This window comes from Danio rerio, chromosome 21, assembly GCF_049306965.1.
Source record: "Danio rerio strain Tuebingen ecotype United States chromosome 21, GRCz12tu, whole genome shotgun sequence".
NCBI classification, from domain to species: Eukaryota; Metazoa; Chordata; class Actinopteri; order Cypriniformes; family Danionidae; genus Danio; species Danio rerio.
Window position 1 is genome coordinate 43508146 of NC_133196.1, and position 22874 is coordinate 43531019.

At 35.6% G+C, this 22874-nt stretch overlaps 3 protein-coding genes across 3 annotated transcripts; 2 read left to right on the top strand and 1 right to left on the bottom strand.

Annotated features, from left to right (window-relative positions):
• Positions 1-2829: 2829 nt before the first annotated feature.
• Positions 2830-5160, bottom strand: or70a5 (olfactory receptor, family 70, subfamily A, member 5). Its single transcript, XM_002666063.5, has 2 exons — positions 5102-5160; positions 2830-4740 (listed from the first exon to the last, which is right to left on the bottom strand). The coding sequence occupies exon 2, from the start codon at positions 4735-4737 to the stop codon at positions 3796-3798; it is 942 nt and encodes a 313-aa protein (XP_002666109.1). The 5' UTR covers positions 4738-4740; positions 5102-5160; the 3' UTR covers positions 2830-3795.
• Positions 5161-9435: 4275 nt separating this feature from the next.
• On the top strand, positions 9436-10380 carry or70a16 (odorant receptor, family 70, subfamily A, member 16). The gene has a single exon (NM_001128566.1). It carries the CDS (start codon positions 9436-9438, stop codon positions 10378-10380), a length of 945 nt encoding a protein of 314 aa, NP_001122038.1.
• Positions 10381-15929: 5549 nt separating this feature from the next.
• Positions 15930-22835, top strand: or70a7 (olfactory receptor, family 70, subfamily A, member 7). Its single transcript, XM_017353057.4, has one exon. The coding sequence runs from the start codon at positions 15930-15932 to the stop codon at positions 16857-16859; it is 930 nt and encodes a 309-aa protein (XP_017208546.1). The 3' UTR covers positions 16860-22835.
• The last annotated feature ends 39 nt before the right edge of the window (positions 22836-22874 follow it).

Sequence of the window (22874 nt, forward strand, 5' to 3'; positions counted from 1 at the left end):
TTGCTCAAACACGCCTAACGTTAGGGGAAAATACAGGTGATTGTTATCTAGCAGTAATTCTTTTTTTTACGGGTCTGAAATAATAATTACGAAGACAAAACTAATGTTAGCCTATCTCCACATCGATCTCCTGTAGCATTATTTGAACTTGGTTTACAAGACATCTCTGACATTTAGAGTTTCAGCATGTTCAAGTTAATCTACTGAATTTGCTGTTATAAAGTATTAGTGTTCTAGAAGCAGAATCTTATATAACAAATGGAGCTGTAAATGTTATATATTATTTATATACACCATTTACAGTTGGCTTTTTATTTTAAAACACCTTATAAACTTTAAAAATAATGTAAATTCCTCTTTGCCAGATATTAAGGCATTGAATAAGCCAGATGAAAACTGAGACAAAGAAAAAATATATATAAGCAATATACAAGGGACGTTGCAGCAGTTGATTGACATCAGTAGAGTATTAATACAGCTAGGTTTATTGTACAAATTTATAAGGGCTATTTTATGAAGTGCAGAGATGGGATGTGTAAATATCCATAGCTGTGCACTGTGTATTTTGGTCCTGTTGATTGCTAATAAAAACCTTTCTAAAAAAGTAAATGTGTTTTTTTATATGTTATTGTTTATATTTTACAAGTGTTATGAGGTAACAAATACCAACAACTCATTATTGACCTTATTCTAAAATGCGGAAGTGCGCCTGTTTTCGCGATTGTCTTAGAACTTCCGTTTCAGTCGCCTATGGGAGAAATGACAAGGAATAATAAACGGCAAAAAACGGTCAAACTACTTGCTCTACAAACAAATGTTTGCATGACTATACAGACCAAGTAGAATAATATAACAAGGAAATATCAGTTTGCAAGATCAAACAGCGAAACGAGCAGTTTTTAATGTCTTAAAATGAATGGAAGTGAATGAGACCGGAAGTCTCGTGCCAAAAAGATTCATATGGCAGCGCCCGCTCGTCTTCGGAGAATAAGGTCAATAAGAGAAATACTATTTGTGCTCATATTTCTCTAACTCAGGCTATAGTGAATGAAGATTGATTATTTCTGCAGTCGAACAAATATTGTTTTTTATTAAATTATTTTAAAAAACAGATTACACCACGCAGTTTTTTAATAAATCATTATTACATGTTTTAAATGTAAGTGCTTATAACTATATTAGTGAACCTTTATTGTAGTGCACATATGGGTAGTCAAATGAGAAGTTGGGAGCGTGGTTGATTTGATGTACAAGCATTTGGTTGGAAGCTTGATTCCGCAGCTTCATCTCTAGCTCCATTTGGTAGTCCATCTGCACATGCACAGACTCCAATTTCAGCTATTTTTGCTACAGTTTGTGTCTGTCACGTTCAATAGAAAATGGCACTGTCGCCCCTTCCATATTTTTTACAGTTATTGGTACAGATCCTTGCAACATTGGGGCCCTGCATTGTCATGCTGCAACATGTCTTCATGGATGTGTTCAGAAATTCTTTGGTTAAGCAAACCAATGTGCAGGCACTATGGCATGGGAAAACCATGTGAAAGTGGCAAAACAACAAACATTAAAACAAATGTGAAGCAACATTACCCAGGCATTAACTTTACTTGTCTAAAAAAAATCAGTGATGGTCATCAACATACAATAAGTTAATTCAAAAAGAATTGTAATATTTATTTAATAATTTATAATCATTTATATTTATATTACCAGCTAACCTAGATCAGTAATAATAAGTTATAGAAGAAAAGTAATGTTTTAAAGCTCTTTCAGCAGGTGCCTGTCTTGTTTTTAACACTTGAAAATGTTGTTGGTTATTGTGTACCTGACAAGAGTTTAAGCTAATTTTTAACTATTTGGTTTTGATGGTCAGCTACGAACAAAAATTCAACAAGCCTAATACAATGTCTTTTTAAGGGTTTTAAAACAAAAAAAAGGATAATATAAATGTTCATGTGAGATGCAGTAATGATACACACTCGATTATGAAAAATACTGGGAACTATTTATTCAGTAAATCACATATATATGTACCCCCCCCCCCCCCCCCCCCCAAAGAAAAATTACAAGATACTATATTCCGTACAGTGATGGTACAGATACAGAAAATACCAACCTTACTATAGTAAATATAGGTAAATATAAATGTAACTTGCTGTAGTAAATGTAACACATTTCAAAAGAATATACTTTTCTACAATTATATAAAAATACAGTATTTTCGAGACCCGAATAAGGTAATTTACATAAGTTCATTTTCATAGTTTTCATATGACACATGTACAAGTTATAGCTCAAATTAAAGCTCTTGCCGGTGCTCATGCGGTTCTAGCATTCTTTTTACTGAATTATATTCACATATCAAACAGTTGCAGAATTAATTACGGTGTTTCCATGGCGCAGAAGTGAAAACAATACATTTATGATCAATAAGCAGCCACAGATAGCACAGACAGCTGTCATCTCTTACCTTATGCTGTGCGCTTCAGGGTCATTCTCCTCTGTTTTTGAGGTGATGTGCATAAGTAATCCTTTTATATGTCTGACGTGGTCCAAACACAATGAATTATATTTGATCAAACAAAAGAATAGTGAAATATGAAAACAATGATTGGTCTCTGTGGCTTGTATTGAACCTCTCATCAGTTGAAATACAATAACTTTTGCATAGATTATGGTGAAGACATTTTTTTTTCCTATGATTACAGACATGTGCAGGAACCACCAACATTAATTACAGCACGCTAGACCACACAGAACCTAAAAGGTACACTTTCAAATTTGAGTTTATAAATAAAAAAATACAAAAAGCATCTCTTATTTGAGGTGTTTATTATTACACAGACAACATATACAGTTATTTTAAACACTTTCAATAGTGTTTTATAAAAAAATTCAAAGGGTTTTCTTTAAAATGATACCACATTTTTGCATTTACATCTCTGCATGTGGATTTGGGAAGCTTTTAAATTTGGGTAGGCGAAATCCAGGCGGAAATCCCAAAACTGCAGCAGAGTTTAAATGGTTAAGCAAATAATGAGTTTCTATTCAATTTATTTGATAGTTTCCCTTAAATGTTCTATTGGTTGAAAAAAGTTTGCTACTACATGTCAGATAATTCTCATTGAACTAATAAACGCTAGATTAGGTAAAGATCAAGTCTATTCATATAGCACCTATTTATATAGGACAAAGAACTGAAAAAGCTCTGCTCTAATGCTGGGATAATCAATCATTTCTGGAAGGATGATTGGAGGGTTCTCCCAGAAGAAAAGAATTGAAGATCTTAATTGTGAGTTGGACCAAGACAATGTTGTGCATTATATTCAAAAGTAGGTAGCCGTTAAAGTATAGCTAACCCAGTGGTAATATGTTCCCTCTTTTTTGTCCCTGTCAGAAACCGAGCAGCAGCATTCTGTGCCAGTTGTAAATGTGATATGGAAGACTGAATGGTTAATTCTGCATATAGAGCATTACTGTAATCTAGCCTGGATAAATTGAATGCATGAATAACAATTATAAATCATTAATGTTCTACTGTACATTTAAATGAATAGGATATATTTATATGTATGTGAAAACGTTTTGTCAGCAGAATGTCTGTTGAGGAAACATCAAAATAACTATTAGTTCTAATAAGTTGGAAAGCAGTTACTAAAGACTTTATTATCATATTAGCATTTTTAACACATGACTGATATTTATTGATCCAAAAAAAAATAGTCTGTAAACAGCACTGATTCAACATTTTGAGTGCTGAAACCAGTGTATAATGTTGTTTAATGGTGTAATGAATTAAGATGATTCTTTTTCTCTGCGCCAGATTTTCACAAACTTTTGTCTAATCTCTTTGGTTTGTAAACCATAAACTAATGGATTTAATCCTGGGGGTACAATATGAAACATTATACTAGCTAGTTTCCTGCTTTCTGAGTAGAGAGGGAAACGATGGAGAAAAATGAAAGTGGAACCAGAAACAAACATGATTAAATAAACAGCTAAATGAGTGCTGCAGGTCTTTATGGCTTTGCTGTTGAGTGCTTTGTTTTTGCTGGTTATGCATACAGCGGCAATCTTGCCATATGTTATAAATATAGACAAAATTGAGAAGGTAAACAAAACCACAGTATAAATGATCCCATAGATATTATTCACAGCGACACCTTCATCACAGGACAGCTTAAACAGTGAGGCATTATCACAGAAAGGGTTTTCAATTTTCGATCTGCAGTGAGACAGTCGCACTGTGAGGCCTAACAGAATAGACACCATAAGAACTGACAATCCCCATGCTATTGCTGATAGTTTCATAACCATCTTATTGGTCATTATCGCTGTGTATCTCAGTGGATTACAAATGGCCACATATCTGTCGAAGGCCATTATAATAAGAACATAATGACATGCTGCTACAAAAATGTGCACAAAATATGCTTGAGTAACACATTCATTAAATGTGATATAGCGATCTGAAGTTTCTATTAAAACATCCCGAAGTAAGCGTGGCAAAATGACGGTGGTCCCTAAAATGTCATTCAGCGGCAAGTTACAAAACAGAAAATGCATAGGATGATGTAGATTCTTCTCAGTTGAGATTAGAATTACAAGTGTAATGTTGGCAACCATAATAAAGATGTACACAATAAGTAGCAGAACAAAAACCACATAGGTAGACTGAGGCGTAACTTGAAGTCCCTCCACTAGAAGAACGCTGTGTCTGAATGTCAGGTTATCCATTGCCTGTACAACACAAAACTAGCAAACTGAGTAACATCTGAACATGCCGTTTACATTCTTAACATGTAAGCTCAAAACTGCTGCTGTCATAATTTGAGATTTATACGTACATAATTCATGAGTTAAAATGCATATCAACAAGATATATACTTTCTGTGACAATACTCATATACAGGTTATGTCCACATAAAAAAATACTTCACTTTCTAACTAAACAGTCCCCACTGTTTGAAAATAAGAATTTTAGAAAAAGATGGAAACCATGCATTGAGTAAGTAAAAGAAATATCAATTAATAAAGTTTCTGAAATACTTTCTAATTACCTAGTGTTAAATGAATGTTTAATAAAGCAACACATACTTACTGTCGATTTTATTGCAAACGTAGTTGATTAACTGCTTTCAAATTTTGACTCATATGTTGCCTAATAAAGTCACAGTTGCCTTAGTGTGAAGAGTTACTTGTATACAAACTTGTACTTCACTCAAGAAATGTTTACCAGTCTTCTCCTTTTAATATGCGGTTCAATGATGTTGCCATGATACTATCATCCCAGAGGGAAAACTGATTCATATCACATGTTGCAATAATCAAGTTATGAAATTGTGTATAGATTAATCTTAAATATTTTTTTTATTTAATAATCGTGCATTTATTACATTTTTGGTCCTCAAAATTAATATATTAGTAGCTGACAGTAATAATAAGTATGTACTTTAAAATTAACAACACCAATAAGGGGAATACTTATTCCATATTTACTATTGCTTTTGCATCAAAAACTCTTTAACTTGTTTATGTACGGAGATATGATGGAGGGGTGTTAAAATGTGTTGGGTGTGTACTTTATAAATATAAATATACAACAACAAAGTTATAATTAAATAAATGTAAGAATTTAAAAGAAATATTAAGTAAATTAAAATTAATTATTTTGTAATTGATACACTAAAACGTCATATATATATATATATATATATATATATATATATATATATATATATATATATATATATATATATATATATATATTTTTTTTTTTTTTTTTTTTTTTTTTTTTTTTTTTTTAAATAAATATTGTATTGAGCCTTGTTTAAGGTCATGTATGATATTTTATACGTTTTAAACGAGTGTTAAATATTTTTATCATGCAAGTGACTAATCCCTTGCACAAAATAACAAATACATTAGGTAAAATGGGGTTAAAAAAGGTAATGGGGTCAGCCAAAGAATTTAATTTGAAAGTGAAATACGGAGTACAGGTCTGAGGTTTCAATTTCCTCAACATATAACAGCCCAACTCTCCTTCATCGCCACTTGATATCCCAGTCTTTTATCCATCCTTGTTCTGACCAGTTTATCCTTCTTCACTGCCGATAGTACAGTGCATCTGAAAAGTATTTATAAAGTTTTACTTTTTACACATTTATTTATGTTACAGCCTTATTCCAAAATGGATGAGATGTTTCAGCAGCTTAATTGGAGTTCACCTGTGGTAAATTCAGTTAATTGGTCATGATTTGAGAGGCATACACATAAGGTCCCAGGGTTGATAGTGCATGTCAAAGCACAAACGAAGCATGAGGACAAAGGAATTGTCTGTAGACAAACAGAAACAAGCACAAGGCTGTGTTTCTGCTCATCTGAAAGTTCCAATGATCACAGTGGCCTCCATCATCCGTAAGTGGAGGATGTTTGGAACCAATAGGAATCTTCCTAGAGCTGGCCGGCCATCTAAGCTGAGTGATCGGAGAGAAGGGCCTTAGGCCCCGTTTACACTAGTACGTTTTAGTTTTAAAACGGCGTTTTAGAAGGAAACGATCCGCCTCCACACTAGCGTTTCACACAGCGTTTCTGAACAACTCTCCGTCTACACCACACCACTGAAAACCCACATCACATGACCACACACACTCTGAAATGCGCTGCAGCATATCTAGCCAGATGAGGGCTGTGTTTGCCGGACTGTTCATCAAGGATCAACCACTGGATCTAATCTATCTATATTTGTTAAACGTGATATTTAATTCATCTTGTTGTCTTTTGAATCTATACTTGTTCTCAGGTGACGTGTTTTGGCTGAGTGCAATGATAAGTTAATAATTAATGCAACTACGTCCATTCTGTATATTGACTAATTGTCTGCCTTTATTTCCTATAATGTGTAAACTTATTGTACGTTATACTGTTTTAATGGCCATTATTGATTATTTAAACTGATATTCAGCAAAAGAGAGGGTGTGTTTCGCATTTTTAATAAAAATGAAAGGAGGCAGAGATGTTATAGGCTCCATTTTGTTATAAATATGCATACACTGAAGGTAAAGCTAAAGGACCTCAACATTTCTGCTGTCTGTTAAGTTGTTAATATCAAAATGAAAATAGCAGTTCCTTATATCATGTTTTCAGTTTATTGTTAAGATATAAGTATGTATTCAGGATGATGATTGAGGTTATAAAGTACACTGTTTCCTTTGAAGATTTACCCGACATGTCTTCGGGAGTCTTTTCCATATAAAACTTGCAAAGTCTGAACTTACAAGGAGAGGATGCAGGACTAAACTGTGTGTAGGCTACTTAATATTGAGGAAAAGCCCCAATCAGAGAGGCAAATGTCTGCATCCCCCCCTCTATTTTCAAATGTCTCCATTTTCCCCCATCCACAGTGAGACAGAGCAGCAGCGTTTTAGAATGAAAACAGCCTCTTCAGCGTTTCCAAAAACGCTCCGTTTTCGGTGCTCGAAACTCTGGCGTAATGTGGACAGATGGTGTAACTAAAGCAAAAGTTATGTGTTTTTAATGAAAAAGCATTAGTGTAAATAGGGCCTTAGTCAGGGAGGTGATCAATAACCCGATGGTCACCCTATTTGAGCTCCAACGTTCTTCTGTGAAGAGAGAAGAACCTTACAGAAGAACAACCATCTGTGCAGCTATCCCCAAATCAGGCCTGTATGGTAGAGTGGCCAGATGGAAACCACTCCCCACCTGGAATTTGCCAAAAGGCATCTGAAGGACTCTCAGACCATATAAAACAAAATTCTCTGGTCTGATGAGACTAAAATGTAACTTTTTTTAAAGTAAATACCAGGCGTTATCTTTGGAAAAAAACAAGCACTGCTTATCCCCAGGCTAATACCATCCCTGCAGTGAAGCATGGTGGTGGCAGCATCATGCTGTGGGAATTTTTTTTAGCAGCAGGAACTGGAAGACTAGTCAAGATAGAGGGAAAGATGAATGCAGCAATGTACAGAAACATCCTGAATGAAAACCTGCTTCAGAGTGCTCTTGACCTCAGACTGGGGCGACGGTTCACAACAACTCGATTAATGTCCTTGAGTGGCCCAGCCAAAGCCCAGACCTAAATCCTATTGAAAATCTTTGGAGAGAACTGAAAATGGCTGTACACCAATGCTTTTCATCCAACCTGATAGAGCTTGAGAGGAACTGAAAAGAGGAATGGGCAAAAAGACCCAAAGACAGATGTGCCAAGCTTGTAGCATCATATTCAAAAAGACTTGACGCTGTAATTGCTGCCAAAGGTGCATCAAGAAAGTATTGAGCAAAGGCTGTGAATACTTATGTACATGTGACTTTTCAGGTTTTTATTATTAATAAACTTGAAATTTGCAACTTTAATTTTTTTTTCACATTGTCAATATGGGGTATTGTGTGTAGAATTTTGAAAAAACAAATTAATTTAAATTGAATTTATAAAGCTGTAACAAAATTGTGGAAAAAGTGAAACGCTATGAATGCACTGTACATCACATAATGAAAATAATGAACTGAAATTGGCATATTTAGCTTTTTGGTTGAAGGAGAAAAATGGTTATGCTGCACTGTACTGCCACCCAGTGTTCAGTTCGCTGGTTTCACTTTCACACTCAAGGCGTATTGATTGTATGGGCTGAAGTGGCTTTCACGCTGGATGTGGAAAGCACTGTGCTATGAAACCAATTCATTTCAATGTGGCATGCAAGGGCAGTTTGTTGCTATGCCGACCATATTGGAGTGTGCACCACAGTCAATGTTCAAAGTAGCTCAATATTCTAGTCCACTCTGTTGATATACTGTTAATGTACCTGTATCTATGGATGACCCACTTATGCTCACCAGAAAAGCAAAGCCCACTAAAATAATGACCTAACAGGACATTTCTATGTATATGGGCTGTCATAGCAAAGACGATAAAATGACACCTTTCAACTTGTTCAGTGTCAAAAAATGTGGTTAATAATGTGGCTATATTTATATATATAGTTTGCTGCAGAGTGAGGCTATACACATACTGTACAACGAAGAACTATTTATTTCCACCTCTTGGGTGATGACAGCATCAAAGCAAGACATATTCAAGCTACATGCTCTATAAAAAGGCAGAAAACAGGTAAAGGTCTTAAGAGAACTGTTGATGTACAAATAGAACACTACTAGCTACTTAATATTAAGCAACTAAACATATGTGAAGCAAGAACTTACTTTTGGTAATTACAGACAACTTTTAGTGAAAGTTTAAAATATTTTTTTGATCTACAAATAATTTGCATTACATATTTAAGTTTTACTGCAGTGAGTAAAAATTGATCAGACAATTATTAGATACTGTTATATAAAATGTATGCATAAGGCTCTTTTGTATATGTAAACAAATAGAGACAGGTTTGGTTGTCTTTTTGCAGTTTTTGTGTAGACCAACGAATGGACAACCTGACATTGACAAACAACGTTGTCCTCGTGGAGGGACTGAAAGTTACACTTCAGTCTTCCTATCCTGCCTTCATCCTGCTTCTTTTGATTTACGTCTTTACAATGGGATGTAACATTGGACTTACAATCCTGATCTTAACTCAAAAGAATCTGCATAATCCTATGCATTTTTTGTTTTGTAACATGCCAGTAAATGATATAATAGGGAGCACTGTCATTATGCCACGCTTACTGCAAGGCATTTTAAGGGAAGCCTCACAGCGATATATGACATACACGGAGTGTGTGGTTCAAGCTTTTTTTGTTCATGTTTTTGCGAGTGTAAGCCATTCTGTACTGATAATTATGGCCTTTGACAGATATGTGGCTATATGTAAACCACTGCGATACGCAGCTATAATGAGCAATAAAATGGTGGTTAGACTCTCAGCATTGGCTTGGGGGGTGTCAGTAATTGCCGTGACCGTTATGATAGCACTTAGTTTACGCCTGTCTCGTTGCAGGTCTTACATTGAAAACCCTTTCTGTGACAATGCTTCTCTGTTTAAACTGTCCTGTGAAGAGGGTGTTGTTATTAATAATTTGTTTGGAATATTTTCTACTGTCGTTATGTTTACCTTCTCTCTTGGGTCTGTATTTGTAACATATGGAAAGATTGCTGCATCCTTTAGAAACAGAAAACACAACTCGTTCAACAGTAAAGCCATGAAAACATGTGGCACACACATAGCTCTTTATTTAATCATGTTTGTTTCTTGTGCCATTATGATTTTTTTACATCGTTCCCCTCAACACTCTGAAAACAGAAAACTAGCTAGTATAATGTTTCATATTGCTCCACCAGGACTAAATCCTTTAGTATATGGTTTACAGACCAAAGAGATAAGACAAAACACTAGCAAACTTTGCTCTAGAAACAAGGTTAATGTAAAGTAAATTTGTATCCCTTCTACTTCTGTAAACATGCTACTAAATCTTGAAAATACATAGTAATTTAGTACAGTTCTCAATTCTTTTCTTTCTCATTCTGCTATAACTAATAAAAGACAGAATTTATCAATCTGTACTTGTGAAATGCATTTATGAAACTGTTTAAAATATTATCCAAACATTGGTTTTGTTAAAACACTATTCTCATATTATGCATGCCATAAGTTTCTTTTTCTGTTAAATGTATTTAAATGAATTGTATTCTAATAAATGTACTGCACTACATTTGACAAAAAATAAATTAAAAAATGGGTGTCTTTTTACATCCAATCTCTGTGCTCGCTACTGTGCTACTTGCTACTTTTTGGTTGTTAATTAATCAAAATTGCAATATGATTGTTCCTATATCATTTTTTTTTCCATGCAAAAAAACAGGCTTAACAGCCTTTATAATTTACCAAGGTGTAAGCTAATTTTTGTTGAAATTATTAACAGGATCAATAAATATTTTTTAACATATTTATCCATTGAAGGCTATTATTTTTAAGCATTTTATACATCTTTTTTATAACCAATTTAACTATTCCCATAACCAAATACAGATAAAGGTGTAGTTACACAGAAAATGAAAAATATTCTCAAATCATTTATTCACCTATTACATGTTTTAACCCTCTTTGAGTTTCTTCTATTAAACACAAAACAAGATATTTTGAGTAATTCAAAAATTATTCAAAAAGTGTTACAAACTTGCAATCATTAACTTCCATAGTATTTTATTTTCCTATTATGAAAGTTAGTGGTTACGGATTTTCAGCTTTCTTTAAAATATAGTAACACTTTATTTTGATGGTCCTCATTGAAATAGTCTGCTTACCATAAGTTCATTTACAAATTAATTTCTGTTTACTTTCATCTAGGTTGAGTTTATCTTTAAATTGTTCTTATGCAATCATTACAATATATTAGCCAGTAAATCTTTACCAGTTTGGGTGATTTTTGGTGGTGTATTAGTAGACATGCAACAAATCCTCAACAAATTTTTTGTATCTTTATACAACTAAGAGCATTATTAATAGTCTGTTATGCACATTCAGGTGTCTATAAGTAGAAACACACATTATTTTAAACAAACTTTAACCGTATAAAAAATGACAAATGCCAAACTATTTCCAAACATGTATTTTCAAGAATGTTAACTGTTATGCATTTAGGTTAATTAAAACAGTTATTTATTTTAAGGTATAGTCGTCTGCTCATCTGTTGTCACATTAGACCCATCAAAATGAAGTAAAGAAATGCTGTTGAACAGCATCAACATCGGAGCGAACATCAACATTAGCCAACATCACAGACAACATAAAAACCTGGTGCTTTTGTTTGTTGTTCTTTAAAGGTGCTGTATGTAGGTTTTTGACTCTTCTAAAGCATAAAAATATTATAATATGTTTGCAGATATTTAAGAAATATGAAGTGAACATACTTGTTTATCTGAAAAACATTCTGCATTGAAATTCTGCATTTCGTGCTTAAATGTCTGTCTTTGTTTTGGTTCTTTTAACCCATCCAATGCCAGTTTAGCCAATAATTATATCTGTGCACCATCTACCAACTCTGGAACATCTGTGGTTTGCCTGACCAAGGGAATAATGGAAGTTGATATCCTAAAATACTTTTGAATGGGGACACACCAGTGATATGCTTAAGGATAGAATTCTATGCATATCCTGCCCACATTAAGTATTGATTCCAGTCGGTCTGGTTGTTGCTGTGGTGTGTTCTGAGGAATCTGGTTAATTCTTGATTCAGTCTCTCCGCCTGACCATTAGATTTGAGGTGATATCTGGATGTAAGGCTAATGTTAATAGTGAGTTTTTGGCAGACTGCCTTCCATACTCTAGTTGTGAATTGTCACCCGCGATCTGACACAATGTCATCTGGGAGTCCTTAGAAACAAAATACAATGTTACACAGATGCTCTGCTATCTCAAGTGCAGAATGGAGCTTAAGAAATAGCATCAAATGACAGGCCTTGGAGATTCTATTGATAACAGTGAGAATGGTTGTGTTGCCCTGAGAGGGAGGTACAGTAAGTCAGTAACAAAGTCGATGGACATCGATGTGTCGTGAGACCTGCTGGTTGAAGGTGGGAATGTTTGTGCATAATGCATGGAGCACATTTATGGATGAATTCAGTGGTATCCTTCTGCATAGTAGGGTCGAAGCGGTTTTGTATGTTTGGTGCAGTTAATACTAGAATGACCCGAACTTATAGGAGGATGTTCAGATGGGTAGTTGGGGGGGGGGGGGGCTGTCATGTGAGAAATCTCAGTCATTAAGTCCCAATGTACCGCTGCAATGAACAGATATTTAGATAAAATAGATTCTATTTTGGCAATTAATAGTAAAATCTTAGAAGAGGTCAAGCAAATTATGAAAACATCAACCTGCAGTCTTGACACGCTCCCCACATCATTCTTCAAAACAGTGTTTAACTGTTTAGAAATGGAAGAGGTAAATGGTTCACTTCAATCAGGGATTTTTCCAAAATCACTTAAAACTGCAGTTGTTAAACCCCTTTTGATGAAGAGCAACCTGGATAACCACTATTGAGCAATTACAGGCCAATCTCAAATCTCCTTTTCATTGGCAAAATTAACTAACAGTGCTGGCATTGCTCAATCTCAGTGCTGCATTTGACACTGTTGATCACAGCACACTTCTGGATAGGCTGGAAAACTGGGTTGGGCTGTCTGGGATGGTCCTCAAATGGTTCACATCTTACCTTGAAGGGACACCTATGACATGTGGAGTCCCACAAGGCTCGATTTTGTCACCTCTCCTGTTCAACCTTTATATGCTTCCTCTGATCCAAATAATGAGAAGAACCAAATTTCCTACCCCTGCTATGTCACTCAGATCTACTTGCTGCCTTATGACTACAGCCCCATTGACATCCTCTACCAATACATTGACAAAATTAACATTTCTATGTGCCAAAACTTTCTTCAGTTAAACAAAGAGAAAACTGAAGTTGTTGCATTTGGGAACTCAGATGAGGTTTTCAAGGTGAATGCGTACCTTGGTACTAAGGGTAAAAAAACAAAAGATAAGGTCAAGAATCTTGGTGTGTCTTTGGAGTCAGATTTGAGTTTCAACAGTCATGTCAAAGCAGTTAGTAAATCAGCATACTATCATCTCAAAAACCGTGCTGAAAAACCGTGCCCCTCGCTGCTGGAATCAGCTTCCAGAAATGATCAGATGTGCTCCAACGTTAGGCACATTCAAATCAAGACTGAAAACACATCTGTTTAGCTGTGGCTTTACTGAATAAGCACTGTGCTGCATCTGACAGATCGCACTATTATGTTTTTCTCTTCTTTTTCATTGTTTTATAATCTGTTTTAACACATTTAATTTGTTTTAATCTGCTTTTAATATTTTTTATTATTAGTTTTTATTTTTCAAATACTTTTGTCTTTTATTCCTGTTTGTGTAAAGCACTTTGAATTGCCACTGTGTATGAAATGTGCTATATAAATAAACATACCTTGCCTTGCCTTGCAAGTGTTTCCAGGACGCTAATGGTAACGCTGCTCCATGTGTTTAAGATGGCTTTAAGATGGAGAAACTTCCCTTGCCATCCATCCCCAAATGTTCTTAATAGGATTTACAACAGGGGAGTATGCAGGATTGTCCAAAAGAACAACTTCTTGTTCTCCTGGAAGAACCGTTTTGTCAGACGGGCATGGTGAATTGTAGTGTTGTCCTGTTGAAAGATCCAGTCATTACTGCACAAATGAGGGCCCTCAGTACAGAGGAATGCCCGCTGCAACATATTCACATAACCAGCAGCTGTTTGATGCCCCTGCATAACCTGAAGTTTAATTTTACCATTGAAGAAAAAAACAAACCAGAATATAATAATGAAACCTCCACCACTGTGCTGTGAAGAAAACATCTCCTGTGGAATCTCCTTGTCATGCCAGTAATGTTGGAAGTTTTTTTGTCAGAGAACAAAACTTTATTCCACTTTTCAATGTCCCATCTTTAGGGCTCCCTTGCAAATTCCAAAATGGCAATTTTGTGGTGTGGGAAGTCATTTCACCTGTTCATGTCTTTGGACTGTGGGGGAAACCGGAGCAAACCCACACGAATGCAGGGAGAACTCCACACAGAAACGTCAACTGACCCAGCCGAGGCTCGAACCAGCGACTTTCTTACTGTTCCTGTTCCTACTGCGCCACCCCGAGGTCTGATATGCCTTTTTATTTTCACTTTCCATTCAGAACGGACCTTCGGGTCACTCGGAAGTTGGTGAAATGATAAATTTGTGTCGATTTCTCTTCACTGATAAGATATACAGCCAGGTAGGCAACATTCCAACGTTCCCACCGCAGCCTCGATTTTGCTTTTTTTAATGGCGGCCGCATGAAGTTAGTCTATGGTCCTAAACTTTTGATCAGCTGATGAACAGCCTGTTTGAGTTTGTGTGCAATTTTCATGTAATTTCAATGTTTCATTGTCTACTCTCTGTTTTTTATGTGTTGCACCTGTATCTTTGTTTGGCATTTCAAAGCAGAATCACAACCTGATTACGATCTACCAGTGCAAATTTTGAATACTTTATATGTTTCCCCCAGTATAAAGATTTTATTCAGGAGTGTATATTTTGTGCAAAAAAAGCCTTAAGAAGTTTGAATGTGGATGTTGTTGCTGGTGAATGTACATCAGTGGACACATTACAGACTAACAGTAGTATGATTCAAACAGAAACAACTCAACGCAATTTACATAGAAGCATAATCCATATAATCTAAAACACATCTTTCTTTAATGTTTGCATCATATTCAGTACCATTTTTCAATAACCTAGACCAGATGTCCTGCAGATTTTAGCTCCAACTTGCCTCAACACACCTGCAAGGATGTTTCTAGAAAACCTAGTAAGAGCTAAATAAGCTAGCCTAGGTGTGTCTGATTGGGGTTGGAACTAAACTTTGCTGGACATCGGCCCTACAGGACTGAGTTTGGACATGCCTGACCTAGACTGTTAAGCATAGCCTACTGTCAAAACTCCAGGGTGTTTCTGGCAATGGTTTCTAATCATTTTAATAGGCATTATATCTCTCTTTATATTTTTTTTTATTACTTTGCTTCTTTAAAAATTCTATAAATCACATTTCAGACTTATTATTCAACAACCTTATGTGTTGCTGGAAACACACAGCCTTGCTGCTCCTGACAACAAATGCAAAATTTGGCTTTCCCCAGTTGGGTTATGACAATGTCAAAGATTCTATATAAACCACATATTAAAAGGCAAGGACCATTATTTTTTTATCCTAATCATTTCAGGGGGAACATTCCACAGAGGCAAGATGCTGTAGTTATATTTCTAAAGTAAAATTCAATATTGGTAGAGCTGGATTCTAGTTAGCATTAGTAGTAAGGCTTATATGCAGTTTAAGAAATTATAATGTAGGATATGTATATGATTATATGTAATTAATATCTGTTTGTTTTTCTGTTGAAAGAGTTTGTGTACAGTGCTCATGGACAACCTGACATTCACAAATAGCCTTCTCCTCGTCGAGGGACTGAAAGTCACACCTCAGTCATCTCAGCCTGTTTTTATCATGTTTCTCTTGGCTTATGTCTTTGCAATGATATCAAATGCTGGACTTATATTTCTGATATCAACAGACAAGAATCTGCATGAACCTATGCATTTTCTGTTCTGTAACTTACCACTGAATGATATTATTGGGACCACAGTTGTCATGCCACGTTTACTTCTGGATATTTTAAGGGAAACCTCTGAACGTTTTATATCTTATGCGGAATGTGTTGTTCAAGCTTATTTTGTGCATATATTTACAGCAGCATGTCACTATGTGCTGATGATCATGGCCTTTGACAGATATGTGGCTATATGTAATCCTCTGAGATATACAGCTATCATGACCAATAAAATGGTTATTGTACTCTCAGCAATTGTTTGGAGCTTGGCCGTTCTTTTGGTGACAATTATGTTAGGCCTTACAATACGTCTTTCACATTGTAGGTATAAAATTGAAAATCCTTTCTGTGACAATGCTTCATTGTTTAAACTGTCCTGTGAAAATGTGTCTGTTAATAATGTGTTCGGACTTGTTTATACTGTAGTTGTATTCAGTCTGTCTGCATTATCTATAGTTGTAACATATGTCAAAATTGCTACTGTATGTGTAACCAGCAAGAACAAAGCACTCAACAGCAAAGCCATAAAGACCTGCAGCACTCATTTAGCTGTTTACTTAATCATGTTCATTTCTGGAGCCACTTTTATTTTCCTTCACCGTTTTCCTGAATACTCTGACAACAGGAAACTAGCTAGTATAATGTTCCATGTTGTACCACCAGGTTTAAATCCTTTAGTGTATGGTTTACAAAACAAAGAGATTAGACAAAAGTTTGTGAAACTCTGGAGTAGAAAGAAGTGAGTCCTTTAGCTGATTATATACTTTTATTACAGATAAAAGATTTTAATGAATGTGAAAAATTAAACATGTATGGCTGAGAAAACTGTAGTAATGTGACTGCATTTTGCACCTTTTTTCTGTACTCTTGTTGTTTCAGTATTTGTATAATAATTTACATGAAACTAAAATTAATTTAAAATAAGTTGTATACATATGATACATGGTGGAAAATAAATGCCAAAAAACACATGTTGATTTTGGCTTACTATAAGCAAAACAATCTACTTACAATAAAAATTTGAACATTTAAGTAAAAGGTTAAACAGACAGTGCTATCTTCGTTACTTATACGCAGGGCTTTACATTATCACTCGCCAACCCGCCATATGCGGGTAGATTTCAGCTCTGGCGGGTTGGACAGACACCTCCACTAGCCACTTTGGCTGGTTGGAAATCTGCTACAAAGTGTAGTTTTCTTAAAAGCAGGGTTCGACAATAAGCATGGCCCAATATTCGTGCAAATGTAATCTTAGAATCGAGAAGCAGCACGACTGACAAAAATAACTATGTTCGCGCAAGCAAAACAGCAAAAAAAGAAAGTAAATACCGAACGAGAGGATGATCACTCACGCGCATAGGTGATGTGATGTGATGCACGCGACTGTTAAAAAGCGCGCACGCTTCCATTTACTTACGCAAAGCAACCATGCCTAGAAGAAGCACAACTGGTGTGATTTGTTCCCTTTGAAATAGACTGGACAAAGAGCGATGATAGTCCTGCTGCTTTCAAGAGCTCAAAATAAAAAATACACATTCTTTTGTAAGCAGCAGCAGTCACTGCATTCATTTGAATTATTCTTTGAACAGATTATTAACAGGCCTAAATTAACCATGTGCATGAGATCATCCTTTCATTATCAAAAGCGGTATGTTTCACCTGCTTTCTTTCACTTACAGTTATTTTTGTTAATATGGTTCAATTATATATATATTTTACATAAACATTGCTTTAATGGAAGATTCCTCCCCGTGTATGTGTAGTTAACTGGTGGTCTGGGATTTTTGGCCAGGACAGACTACTGTGCATATTTTAGATTTATGACAATACTTAATTTTTAAATGTAATGTTTTTTGAAGAAAAGTTTTGTTGAATTAAAAAGTGAACCTATAAAGCTATATTTCCCTTGTTTTTACACATTAAAAAATTGTGGCTAAGAAATACTTATTTGGTGTGGTAAATAATTAATTTTGAGCCCTGAAAAGTCCTGTGAAATAAAAACTGATTGCATTGTGACACAACCCATTTGCTCATGCACACTGAGCAAGCTCATACACAACACACACAAGAAGTTAAATGAATTAGAGGGCATGTGGACATAACACAAAATCTAAATCAAGTAATTTTAGCATGTCAAAGTCAAATTTATGCATATAAAACATATTTTCGCAACAGGAAAAGTGTGGCTTGTGAAAATGGCGAGTTGCTAGTAATGTTGGAAATCTGCTAGCCACAGTGGCTGGTAATCAAAAAAGTTAATGTCAAGCCCTGCTTATATGAATAGGGTGCATCAAAATATATTCAGTTGTTCCCAAATCCAATTCTTCCTCCTCCTTTAATGCTTTCTAACTGAACACTGAAAGTCATGAATTTGCCAATGCCATGACCTGCAGCACCTCCAACAATTACTAGATGTATTTAACAATTTACATTAACCCTAAAATGAAGTGAGGTGAGAGTACAGTATCACACATGTCCCAGACTACAGGGTCTTAGGTCATTGATTCTATGGCCCAATCCCAATTCTACCCCTTAGCCTTTCCCCTAACCCCTACCCCTCGTTTTGTGCGTGCCCGTGAAGGGGTAGGGGTGTCCCAATTCTCTTTAGCTTGAAGGTGTAGGGGTAAGGGCAGGGGGTATACACCCCTTCAAACGAAGACTTTTCAGGACCACACTTGAAACCAAGGGGTAAGACAAAATTCCCAGAAGACCCCATTAACAGCAGCACCCGGAAGTAAGGGGATCCACAAATTAGTATTTTATGTCATTATTATGAATTTGACAACAAACAAACACGTTTTAATATATTCATAACCGCGTTTATGTTTTACCGTCAAGCTTTAAAAAAAAAATGTTAAAATAAAAACTGCTAAATTTCGCAATCTATTCCTGATCTATAATCCTAATCATAACTCCTGTACAGCAGTCCCACAACTTTCTGGCACTCGATGACACTGGAATACCCTGTCAGAAAAGTGTGTGGCTGTCAATGAGCTTTTTACAGTGTCTGCTATAATGTTAATGCTGTTTTTGTATTTTTGAATTGATGAGTATGGCCACTGTGTTAAATGCACAGTATTACGATCTTATTGCCACATTATGATAACATGATATATGCCTTCAGTGATTTCCTGAAGATAAATACCAAAAAATAACACAACTGGAATAACTACAGCAGTCGCGATCTTCTGATCTCATATGAAGCAAGAAATCGCAAGTGCTGTCCCAATGCTTAGGGGTAAATTTTGAAGCCCTTCCCCTTCACCCTCGGTTGTAAGGGCCAAGGGGAAGGGGAAGGGGTAGGGGTACAAAAAAGAATTGGGATTGGACCTACATATCCCACCTTTTGACCTTTTGAGTATGAAGGCATTCATAAAGTGGGACTACATAAATTTATGGACAGCAGTGTTGTGCCATGATTTATCCATGGTCTCTTCGCCTGTTGTTAAAACTCCCATTGTTCTGTGTTCTTTTTGCTAAAAAAGACCTTCAAAATCATGAACACACTACAGTATGCCAGGGGTGCTCGAACACAATCCTGAAGGACATGTCCTGCATAGTTTAGCTCCAACCACAATCAGACAAACCTGGGCAAGCTAACAAAGCTTACTAGTCCTGGCAGTTGAAGCCATATTACAGAGTACATGCATTGTAAGGTCAATCCATGAATGCTTTATTAAAACAATGCAGTTACACTAGCATATCGCTCTATTCCTAACCACAACTGCTAGTAATACCAACAATATAGATTTAGTAATAATTAATAAACATTTGCAAACTAATTTGAATTCCAACTGTGGAGTGTGGGATCTTGTTGGAGGTGTGTTTTATTAAGCTATTAAAATAAAAGCAAAGGTGAATGGCTTCCTAATGCATTGCTTTCCACATCTAGTATGAAAAACAGCTGATGTTAGTCTAGCAATGACAGACATCACAGGATCACGAGCTCAAAAACGGAGAAAGCTCCCTTCATCAATTTTTAGATGCCATTTGAATACGATGTACAACTAAATACATATTTTGTATTTTACAATGAACAAGGAGGCAACTATTTTAATCACACTTACAGGTTATGATTCAGCGGAAGTCTGTCTATGTGGTAGGGTAGGGTAGTGTAGAAATATTTTGTAAAATAACAGGAACAGGAACACTGCACAAGGTTGGGATTTAGTATTCTTGTTAAAATAAACTTTAAACATTTATTTTATTGCTGGTCGGTTGCAACATTAGTAACTGAGAATCATTCATGTACTGATTTGCAAGATATATTTAGGTTAATAAATACATGGTATGCTTATATTAAAAACCTCTACATGCAAGTTGTTTAAAGTGTTTGCAAAACATCATGGTTACGTCTGTTATAGTGTAATGGACTTGGTGTCTACACACTTTGGGAGATTGCTAGCTGACCAATCACTTTGTAGAGTAAGATAATGGGCCAATGAATGCCTAAGAGTTGGCATAGCGCAGCTCCCACACGTGCTGTTATTGTATCATAGTGAGTATACAGCCAGCATGCGCAAGAGAGCAAGCCAGACTTCTCAGAAGAATCGCTGAACATTTAGCTCTACAAATGGATACCCAGCTGCTGTGGCAACAAAAACACAGTGTCTATTTTTCCTTCTTCAGAGGATGTGGGTTTCGGACAAAACCAGGAAGTTTCCCTCCAACGTGGTGTTGGGGGAGTGTAAGCAAAACGCCACAGCTGCTGTGCCCATTGTGCAATTGGTGAAAAGTTTACCAAGCAATGCATGAGAGCACAAGCATCAGCAAGAGTGAAACAAGAGCCATTGAATTTTGGTCACCTGACATCACAACCTAAATCCAACCTAATATTTCATCTTATGACGTTGTGTGCCTGCTGGGCAATAACTAAATGCACTACAGAATGTTACGCTTACACACACATGCACAAATTATATGTAATCACATCAGCATCACTACTCTTGAGTACTTTTGTAAGGTCTACTTTTTACTTATACTCTGAGTAATATTTACAACAGATAGTTTTACTCTTCTTGCACTACATTTTTAGGCAAGGAGTGGTATTTTTACTTGAGTAGGATTTTTTTGTACTCTTTACACCACTGCAGATTCATCAAAACGCACAATCACGTTCATTAAATTTGCTTTAACTAAGCGTTCTAAAGTATGGCTATATTTTACAAGCAAGGATTCTGACACAGCAGCATGAAGCAGATGCTTTACAAAAGTTGTGTGTAAGAGAGAAACACATTAAACTTAATGACACATTTGAGGGCTCATGGAATCTCCTTAAAGGACATCATCTGGCACTTTCACTGAATACGTTTGCATCGACACCATTACAACGATTTTATCATGATTAAGACAATACTGATTAAGAGTCTACCATGTAAACAGCCATTTTTAATTACCTTAAAGTACCACAGACACCCAACGAAATGCAGAGGTTTTTTCTTTCCATTCAGCGTGTGGTATCAAATTCCATTAAAACAACACTCTTTCAGCAGTCCTTACTTCATATTCTCAGCCAATAATTGTCATGGGGCATGAACAATATGTTGCAGAATGAAAGTGAAAATACCAAACTGCAGTTAAACCCGAAATGACATGAAACTTTGGAGGAAATGCTGGATAGTTTGGTATTATTAATTGTTTTAGATTAGACTAGATTCAACTTTATTGTCATCACACATGTACAAGTACAATGCAACCAAATGCAGTTTAGATCTAACCAGCAGTGCAATAGCAGCAAGTGCACGATACAGATATAAGTTATAAAGTGCAGTTATAGAAAAACTATGGTAATATTTACAGATGGATGTACTATCAACATTATACACAGGTTTTATTAGCTATGAACGGAGATTTACAATATATGAATATATGTACATCTCTGAAATTGAATATTTTATACTGAAACTTTATACTGAAACTTTCCTTCGAAGATTCCTTCACTGGTCTTATCCATATTTCTTTACATGTTAAACACATGTCGACCACAATAGGAAAAAAAAACTGCAACTAGGTAATTGCGTTAATATTTTTTTACGCGTAAAATATTTCTAAGTATCGCATGCGTTAACTTAATGTCATTTTCAAATTTACACAAATGCAAGTGGGATTTAAAAAGAATACTTACAAAAATATTAGATGCAGCTTTTACTTGTAAGTGGTGCTATTGTGAGCTATTTCTAGAACAGGCCTGCGGGCAACTCATGTAACCCTTGCAGACAACCTGGTGCTCGCGGGCAACATGTTGGTGACCCCTGTAGAGTAAATAATAGCTTAGCCCACTGCAGTTTCCAAGTAGCTTACTCAACACTGGCTGGTGTAGTGACATCATCTTGTTTGAAATATAAACAACTAGAAGAAAAATCAAAAATACAATCCACAATCTTCTCTCCAACCTAAAGGTTTTCTGATTTATTTGCAGCTTGATACGCATATCATCAAAAGCTAGTTTTGCAGAGTTGCATAGCATTTTAATATGACTTATATTTGGTTTTTGTGGGTTCTGCTTTTGCTGCTGTAAAATTTTGAAGGAAAGGAAGCTGGCAAAACAGTAAAAATGTATATATTTCATTATTAGTGGACTGCTGGTGCATTTTAATATGACTTATATTTGTCTGCTGTGGGTTCTGCTTTTGCTGCTGTAATATTTTGACGAAAAGGAATCTGGCAAAATTGTAAAAATGTATATATTTCATTATTAGTGGACTGCTGGTTTTGCCACAATAACCAAAAAAAAAAAAAAAAAAACACATTGAGTAGGC